Source organism: Limulus polyphemus, unplaced genomic scaffold (genome assembly GCF_000517525.1).
Source record: "Limulus polyphemus unplaced genomic scaffold, Limulus_polyphemus-2.1.2 Scaffold2473, whole genome shotgun sequence".
In the NCBI taxonomy this organism is placed as follows: Eukaryota; Metazoa; Arthropoda; class Merostomata; order Xiphosura; family Limulidae; genus Limulus; species Limulus polyphemus.
In genome coordinates, this window is record NW_013668083.1 from 42,717 (window position 1) to 52,758 (window position 10,042).

Here is a 10,042-nt window from a genome sequence, read left to right on the forward strand (position 1 = left end):
TGAGAAATGACTACAATACTATAGAGATTGACATGTAACTTGATGGGATTTGTTTGAGAAATGACTACAATACTATAGAGATTGTGTAATATGAGGGAAGATAAATAACTGTAGAGGTCTTTCTTTATTCCATCAGGTTCAAGTTCAACAAGAATATTCCTTCTTTAACCAGGCTTTGCTGGAGGAACGTTACCGGTATGAGGTCAGTAGTGTTGTATTAAAAACGTATGAAGGACAGAATTGTTAGACTATGAAATAATGCAACACCCAACTGTCCTAATTGCTTTTGAGATTATAAGGGCATGCATGATATTAGGCTTAAAGCTACCTGACAGCATTTTGAGATGTTAATTGGAGAGTTCTCTGGTACTTAATTTAAAGTCTGCATTGTATTCAATATTGAGAGTATCTATTCCTTATATATGAGGTCAGTAGTGTTGTATTAAAAACGTATGAAGGACAGAATTGTTAGACTATGAAATAATGCAACACCCAACTGTCCTAATTGCTTTAGAGATTATAAGGGCATGCATGATATTAGGCTTAAAGCTACCTGACAGCATTTTGAGATGTTAATTGGAGAGTTCTCTGGTACTTAATTTAAAGTCTGCATTGTATTCAATATTGAGAGTATCTATTCCTTATATTCTAACAATGTATTAAATTTATGTTTCTTACCAAAGATACTACACTGACTGTATTAAATCATGTCCATGTTTCTTAACAAGGGTATCTATCCTGTCTTTGTTTCTTTACAAGGATATCTATCCTGTCTTTGTTTCTTTACAAGGGTGTCTATCCTGCCTTTGTTTCTTTACAAGGGTATCTATCCTGCTTTTGTTTCTTTACAAGGGTATCTGTTATGTCTGTGTTTCTTAACAAGCGGATCTGTCATGTCTGTGTGTTTCTTAACAAGGGTATCTGTTGTGTCTGTGTGTTTCTTAACAAGGGTATCTATCCTGTCTATGTGTTTCTTATTGAGGGTTTTTTTCTCTATGACATTTATTTCATTGCTCCTGTAGAGACTTGAAGAGCAAATGAATGATCTTATTGAACTCCACCAAAATGAAATAGAGAACTTAAAACAGGCTATCAGTGACATGGAAGAAAAAGTTCAATACCAGAGTGAAGAACGGCTTCGAGATGTCCACGAAGTAATGGAAAGCTGTCAGACTAGGGTAAGTTTACAGATTTACTGTAAAGCAAATTGTTTCCATCTATCTGTCTATAATAAAAATGTTCCGCTTTCCGACATCTGATTGCCAGGCATTTTTTGAGGTTCTTGATCATGCCTCAGAAGGGTTGTAAAATACCTAACTTTATTCATTATCTTATCCTTATGAATTTTCTGGCCATTTTAATCTTCCCTTACTCCATATTTTCAAAAATCATCAGTTGTTTTCTTTTGGGGTAAGGAATGAAAATATCTCAGAAAAAAGTTTGATCTATTTCTTAAGAGATTTATTCACTCATGTTATATTTTGTCATGTTCAGATATCCAGATTATGGCTCCAGTGATACTAGAGTATTCAGTAACAGTGAAAGCAATGAAGATTTTGTAGGTTTTGAACCAAACTAAATAACAGTAAACCTTTTTTGGATTTACAGTATTTTCTTATTTTGATGTTTTGAGCTCTTTTGTGTTAAGAACAATATATACTAATTTTTTAAGTATCAAATTGAATTTTTGTTCAATAAAAATCTTTCAAATTCGAATGTAGCTTTTTTCCCCCAAAACTTTATCTTCAAAATAAGGGTGCGTCTTACATTCCGAAAAATACGGTATATTGAAAATCAAGGTAAATACTACTAGAATTACTTCAAAACCTAACCAGGATTAACTAATGTTTATATTGAAAATCAAGGTAAAATACTACTAGAATTACTTCAAAACCCAACCAGCATTCACCTTGTTTTGAGAAAGGGCATGAGAATATTGCCGATAGTGGCCACAAGAAGAAGCACCACTTGAAGTATGGTTAAAAGTACATTGATCAGCTTTACAATCAAAGCTCGAGCATTGGAGTTCTCCAATGAATCTAGGTTTACTAACTGCTGAAAATGTTGATGTTGCTGGTGTTCCATTCTGGAAATCTGAAATCAAAGAAAGTACATTAAAACAAACTTCTAGCTGTCTGGTATTACTGAGGGTACATTCTGGAAATCTGAAATCAGAGAAATCACATTAGAACAAACTTCTAGCTGTCCGGTATTACTGAGGGTACATTCTGGAAATCAGAGAGTACATTAAAACAAATTACTCTCTGTCTGGTATTAATGAGGGTACATTCTGGAAATCAGAGAAAGTACATTAAAACAAACTTCTAGCTGTCTGGTATTACTGAGGGTACATTCTGGAAATCTGAAATCAAAGAAAGTACATTAAAACAAATTACTCTCTGTCTGGTATTAATGAGGGTACATTCTGTAAATCAGAAAAAGTACGTTAAAACAAACTTCTACCTGTCTGGTATTACTGAGGGTACATTCTGGAAATCAGAGAAAGTACATTAGAACAAACTTTTAGCTGTCTGGTATTACTGAGGGTACATTCTGGAAATCTGAAATCAGAGAGTACATAAAACAAACCACTTGGAAAGGAATCATTGGATCCAATATTATGGTCAGAGAGAATGTCATCCTCGGTCCCCTCCATTGCATTACTGATTCACATTTCTTAAATGACTTAATCACTATATCACTTCTTCCCACGAATTCTTCACCCACATGCAGACCTAGGCCTTTCGGTTTCATGAACCGATAACACCACAATGTATGACCAGTAAAATCTTCTAAACTATTATCACATGCAATCCTCTTTGCTTTAAAAATTATCATATCTGTAGAAACGGATAGTCCTTGCCTTCTCTGATCCACAACCCATTCATACAGTTTATTTTTGAGATCTTGCCATTTTGTTTTTTTCCTTGGAATCATTTTCAATTCTTCTTCTTGTTCGTGCCAGCAACGAATCATTTTTTCTGTTGGTGGTGAACCAAGACATCTTTCGGCAGCTCTGTTTCCATGCTCTTTTGTATAATTAATCACACTTAATTTAAATTTAGCTGTGTATGACAGTCTCTTTTCTTTAGACATCGTAAGGGGTGAAAAAATAGAACAAAAAATGAAGAAACAACTATTTTGCTCCCGAGGCCTAAAATACGGTACTTCAGCTTTCAGTGATGCATCCAACTTGACAGTAAGCACGTGCCAGACTACCGAGTATCAAATGAAAATTGAAATACCGATTAGGCGATTGCCGACGCTACTTGCATTAAGCGCTCTGATTGGTCAAGCACATTGCACATTTGAATCCAAGGCGAGCAATCAAAAACGATTTTCTATTTGTTAAAGTTAAGTCTGAAACAGCCTTATTCTGCACCACATTAAACAGGTATCATCGTGTATTTACAAGCTTTTTCACTCTCATCCATTAGTATAATTTATTTTTTTATTATATAGGGAGCATTATAAATAGTTATGTTTTTAAAAGAAAAAGAAAATACTATTGTTATAAATAACAGTTTAGTTCAATTGAATGTATGCATGCCTATTTAAATATATCTACACATGGCTTGTGTATATCGTATATATATACATATATATATATATATATATTATTCATACCTTCGGTGTATAGGACGCAAGCAGATTTTGACATCAAATTTTGGGGTAAAAAAGTGCATCTTATACACCGAAAAATACGGTATTTCAAAATTTATAGCATGAAAACTATAACGAGCACAAAATGGTTATGAGGTCAGTTCCGGGGACAGAACCCGTGCTGAAAGAGTTAATGGCAAATCGGAAGATATCACATCATCTATACTGGTAGAATGCCACCGTTTTACTCTGAACTCAATGGTTATAGCCATTTTATGTGGAACCCATCCAGCAGAGTGCCTCCATGGTCAATCACCCCAGCAACTTGGAACTGGTAAGGACTCCCATATTCCACTAGAAGAAAGGAGGGGTGAGAATGGATTTGTGAGCACGGAGGAACATCTACACCCAAGACAGTGTAATGGGTAATTATGAAACCCTGTTTTGAAAAGCAGACCATAACAATTTATTCAATCAAGGCATGGCAGGGATGGGCATCTATCCCCTTCTACTTTACCCATGAAGTCCATGGGTGGTATGGTTCAGGATGGGCCAATTTATGAAGCACATATCGCACGGTTATCTATTTCTTTTCTGTGTTTTGGTAAATTATCAACTTTGTATTCCAATAGCTTAAAAGCCACACTTTGAATTTCTATAGTTGTCAAAATAATGTATATATATATATTTTTATTAAACCCTGATTGTACATATTCAATATGGCATACAGTGCAGATTTAGAGTTAAAGAATACCTGGCCAGGCACCATTTGTCACAGAATAGGATCCAAGTAATGAAGGTAGGAAGATTGGGCCCCTGAAAGAAAATAAGTGATTAATAAAGACTTACCTAGTGTCAGAGTCGCACCAAAGATTGGAGTATAGCTACAAGTGGAAGGCAAAAACCTGAGGAAGCCGAAACCGCAATATGATGTAAATAATGAGAGATGAATATGTTAGGGTTGGTGCACATGCCCGATTGTAGGATTTCTTCCAGAGGTCGACGAATACGAGAAACAAGGGAAAAGATGGGGTATTGGATTTGATGAGAGGTAACACAGTACAAAGTATGCTGGGAAGAGGACAAGGAGGAATAAGTCAACTGGATCAAACAAAGAACTGAATTGGTGAGTGTAAAAGGGGAGAGGCCCCTGAACGAGGAAGATTGCCACGGGATAAAGACAAGAACAGGAAGCACAGAAGAAAGCTGTGTGGGCAATATAACAATGAAGAGCATGTACTGAACATACAAGTCTATCTGGATTGGGATGGGGGTAGAGATGAGATATAGAGGGTGTGAATTATCCTCATAAGCCTCCAAGTATTTGGGGAGGAAGAAATGATCTGAATAAAAGAGAAGATAGGTATGGTGGTAAAGTGTGCTTGTAACGTCAATGGCGAAAAAGTCAGATTGTCGACACCCACAGGGTAGAAGGAGCCAGAAATTCCCAGGCCTGGGTCCATGTGTGAAAGACCTTCCACTTTTGCTGATTCCCTTCCATGGAAAAAGGATGGATGGATTGGGCCAAATAGGAAGCTAATCGATGGGAGAAACCAGATCTCCTTGCCAAGAACCGGAAAAAAGCTAGGCATGAAGACTGAGGACATGAAGTGAGGGATGTATAACAGGTAACTGGGGTTGATGAAGGAGGTTGGGTAATAAAGAGAAGTGGTACTGGAGGGAATAATTGTAGGTGGAGTAAACGAATAATCCATGGTTAAGCTTACCAGTATGGAGCAATCAAAAGGACCCAGCATGGTGTGGCTTGGATCAAGAAAACTACCTGATAAAGTAATTGGATAGGAGGATAAACATATAGTAATTTCTGCCCAATTCTGGCTGAACGCATCTATAGCCAAAGCCTGACAATGAGTAATCAGGGACTAAAATAGGGGTAACTGGTGACTGAGAGTGGTGGCAAAAGCATCAATGTAAGGAACACCACACAGAATGCAAGGCCACCAGAAAATGAGAGGATTAAGGGGCCACTCCATCGGGAAGACGTTGTTGGGGTGGAAAAGACGATCTGCCATGAAGTTTAAAGTACCCAGGACATGGCACATAATTAAACGAATGTGTTGTATGTGGGCTCAATATAGGAGATCCAGCATGCAAAAACAGAGGGATTTTGAATTGGGTGCTGCCTTGGTGATTGATATGAGCCATCACCATGAAAGTTTTGAAATGGATCATTACCATACAATATTTGGCAATGGAGAGAAAGTGATTCCAAACCTGACAAATGGCTAGGAACTCTAGGATATTGATATGTGAGGATTGTTCAGCTAAAGACCAATGACCTGAAGCCTTCTGGTGATCGACCCATGCACCCCAGCCCTGAAGGAATGCATCCATAAACAGATGTAAGTCCACATGAGGAGAAGGAAGTGGGACATCTGCTGATGTGTATGTCTTGTCCAACCAACAAAGAAGATCGTCTACAAGGAAGAGAGAAGGAGTGATGGAAGCATCCAAGGGATCCTGAGCAAGGTTCCATTGATTGTGTAAAGTCCACTGAAGGGAGTGCATGTGTGCATGGTCAAGGGGGATTAGTGGTGTAATAGAAGACCACGTCCACAAAAAAAGCATGCAGAAAGTGAGGGAGCAGACAGGGTTGTGGTGAACTGACAATTCCATACAACAGAGTCCCAGAGGAGAAGGTTGGGCACGACTGAGATGAGTGTTGAAAAAGACACCCAAATGTACAAGGTATTGGGTAGGACTTAGGAAGGATTACTCTAATTTCATCAACCAGCCTAGCCGAGCAGCTTCAAGAAGGAAATAACGAGTATGACAGGGCCACTCCTGTTCGGAAAGGGCCAGAAGTAGCCAGTTGTCCTTGTAAAAAATGGAAACACAGCTCAGGGCATGAATATGAAGAGCAAAAGTTTGTACCACCCAACAAAAAACATATGGAGCCAAAGCCAGCCCAAAGGATAGGGTGCAAAATTAGTATACCACCCCTCTATGACCGAAGATAAGGACGAGACCATTCTGAGATGGGAACATGCAGATAGGCATTGGAGACGTCCATCTTGGTCATTCACACCAAAGATTGAGATAGGACTCTGTGGTGAATCATGGGAGGTGAACAAAGTGATTGAGGTGGGACAGATCTTTTGGGGAACAACAAACAGACAGGAGTAAAATCCTGGTGAATGATCTGGAACAGCTTTTATAGCCTGTTGGGTGAAGAGGTCCTGTAGCACTTCTGACAGATGCTGGAAAGTTACTGGATCCTGAGGAGAAGGGAACAGGTACCTGAGACAAGGGAGATAGAGAAAGAAATGGAATTTTGAATCCCTCTGACAAAACCTGAAGAACCCAAACATACCACAGAGATGATGCAACCATTAAACAAAGAAAAATCAAAAATTGACAAGAACACCCACACAAAAATACAGTAAAGAAAACCTTTAATAAAGGAATAATGCATATACTACAAAAACATACTCTTTAACACTGATGCGAGCACACATACACTCATATCCTTAAAAAGAGAAATGTCAACAGCAAGTTAATCAAGGAAAGCCTACAGAGAATAAATAGATATCTTACTGAAGAAATCCAAAACATACGATAAAGTAATAAAAATCACCTTCAAGAGTTTAAAATTATTGAAAATGTACATTTGTTTGTTTTTGTAATAAAGATGGTTAAATAATTTAAAATATAGAAGGAATATGTTGTGGAAGCAGCTTATGTACCCATGATATATGTAATTTTTACAGACAGAGATCATACTTGTTTATGTTGTGTATTGTTGCCTGAGACAAATGGACAGGTTTTGCCACGGACCTTTGTCTTTGTGGATTTTCATCTCTTATGAGGCACTGTACTTAGCTTGCCATAGCTGGAAAAAAAACTTGATGAATAGTTTTGATGCCCCAAGGTGATCCCATATACCATTAAGTACAATGGATATCCTTATTTTGGAAGTTCTAAACTTGGAATCTGAGCATATGAGTATATTTGCATCAGAAAAGGCTGTTACATACCATACCCACGAGAGAACAGTTTTCAGTGGCATCAAACTACCTAAAAATGCTAAACAATGTCAAAATGTAGTTCTGATACATTCTGTTCCACCATGACTAAACTGGCTGTGGCTGTCACAAGACTTGCTGATCTGAATATTCAGAATTGTTTTAATATAATATACTCAACCGTTTGTATTAAGCTCAATAATATTATATGTAATATTATCATATATATGCCATAAGATTTAACTAGGACTTCATCAAAACTTATGTTTGGATACGACCAAACTTCTCCATTAAACTTGTTTGTCTATAATGTAACAAATTTGACTAAGCAAAAATGTTTAGGCACAATAAATATACAATTTGATCATATTTACTATATATAATGTTTAACACCTACAAAAAAAATTCACATTAGTTTTATATGTGTTCTATGACAATCACATTAACTCACCACGGAGAGAAAAGCTTGATGACAGATCCATGTAACAGTTGTAATTTTTGACTTAGTGTAACAGGAAGGAAAAGTATATAATTAGAAATAGTAGGAAAAACATCCACATTTTCCTTGTCCTTTAAAGCTGCCTTTTGGGAAATTACACTAGTATTAGAAGCAACAACACACCGTGTCCAAATCAATCCTCCTTTAGAGTAAATAGTTCCCAGTTTAAGTTCCAAAATCATTTGTTTTCCTACAAAGGAAAGAGAATGTTTGTTACCAAGTGTACTTTGCTCTCCTATACAACTATTTACTAAAAACTATGATTAGAATTATCATCATTTGTATATATACATTTTTTGAATACTTGGTCATTCCACTTATCCACTCAAACAGACATAAATGAAGTCTAAAATACATATAAACCATATTCAAATGTGGGAAAAAAATCCCTAAATGTAAAAAAAATGTTAGGTTATCTACTAAATAGGTCTAACTTCATATGAATATTTAACTGTCATTAAGTGAGAAGGTGATCACATTAAGCATTTCTTTTTTAAATCATCAATATTATACAAAAAAAATTAAGACATTTATCCAAAAAGACTAAACTACATCAAAAACTTTTCTTAAATTTCAATTGAGCAGTGCAGGAATATCATTTATTATTTAAAAAAAAACAAATATATTTAAACCAAATATATCACAAAAAATTTTCCACATAGTATGCACACCCTCAGCTGCTATTAGGAAATGTACTTCCACCCTTTTGGTATTCAATATTTAGGATTTGGCTACCAGACTGACATACAAACTGAAAACAAACTGTAAATCTCAGTCGTTTTTTTGTATATGCTAAATAAAATGACTTTGAATAAATGTTTACTCAAGAAAACATTAAATTCTTAAAAAATAACTTTAAATAACACCCTCATAATTACAAATAAATTATGAAGTAAATCAATAGCATTACTCAATAATATTAAAGTTAATATTACTCATTTTCAAATACAATTAGATGCAAACAATTTAGTAAGTGCTGTTTAGTTAGACTGTAATATAACCTGACTTTATCCATCACAAACACTAGTATTTAATAAATCACAAATACTAGACATACAGTTAATTGAAAGCATAAATACTCAATAGTCACCATCAACAAACATATAGGTTCAGTTTGTGCTACAGTTTGTTTTTCCAGTGATGGAAGTAACAAAGGATAAAACTGAAAGTAGTGTTTGGAATAATTTCCTAAGAATATAAAAATATAACAAAAACTGTAATTTTCTGTTGTAAAATACCTTAACCCGATGACTACCGGCTACTAACTTTCTTAGTAGGCAATGCAAGTCTTGCTATATTTAATTCCAACAATAAAACTAGTGGACGAATATTTTCGAAAATTCATAAATACTTTGACAAATGTAGGTAGTTTAAGAAACATAAAGCCTGTTACTTTTAATAAATTTTGTTTTTTTGCATTATGATCTTTAATATCTTGGAAAATTACATTAGGAAATCGTATTTATAAGAAATGATTACAATATTTATATTTGCTACAGATTTGAACTTATTACTTTTAATGTTTTAGTACATTATTTTGAAATCCCCAAAAAATTGTATCCACCATAAAATGCAAATTTTATCTATTTTTAATTTTTTTAATAATCACATACTTCTTATGGTTTCAAGTAATATACAGACCCATAAATGATATTGGTAAATAAACCTAAACAATAAATGAGTATTTTTATTTTTAATTAGGATTTCATGTTTATATATGTACATAAAAACATTTTAATTTTGTTTCATAAATATATTCTTATTTCAAGTTTATGTTTATGTTTCATTGCAGTCGTACTTTTGTGTTTATTGTGCCAAATAAACTATGGGGTCAGCAGCGTGAACTTTGTACGTTGTCCGTAAACTATCTCATCCTTTTTGGTGGTCACTCTCGTTCAACCGAGCGTGTGCGCATTTGAACGTTACTGTAGATATGATAGTAAGAAAGCTTTTC

At 35.3% G+C, this 10,042-nt stretch overlaps 1 protein-coding gene across 1 annotated transcript in view; it reads right to left on the reverse strand.

The window, feature by feature from the left end:
- Positions 1–10,042, reverse strand: part of LOC106467060 — an 83,911-nt gene that overhangs the window by 11,963 nt on the left and 61,906 nt on the right. The window contains exon 7 of the mRNA XM_013927375.2: positions 8,041–8,278. Coding sequence (XP_013782829.1) covers positions 8,041–8,278 — 238 coding nt within the window. The remainder of the gene's footprint in view (positions 1–8,040; positions 8,279–10,042) is intronic.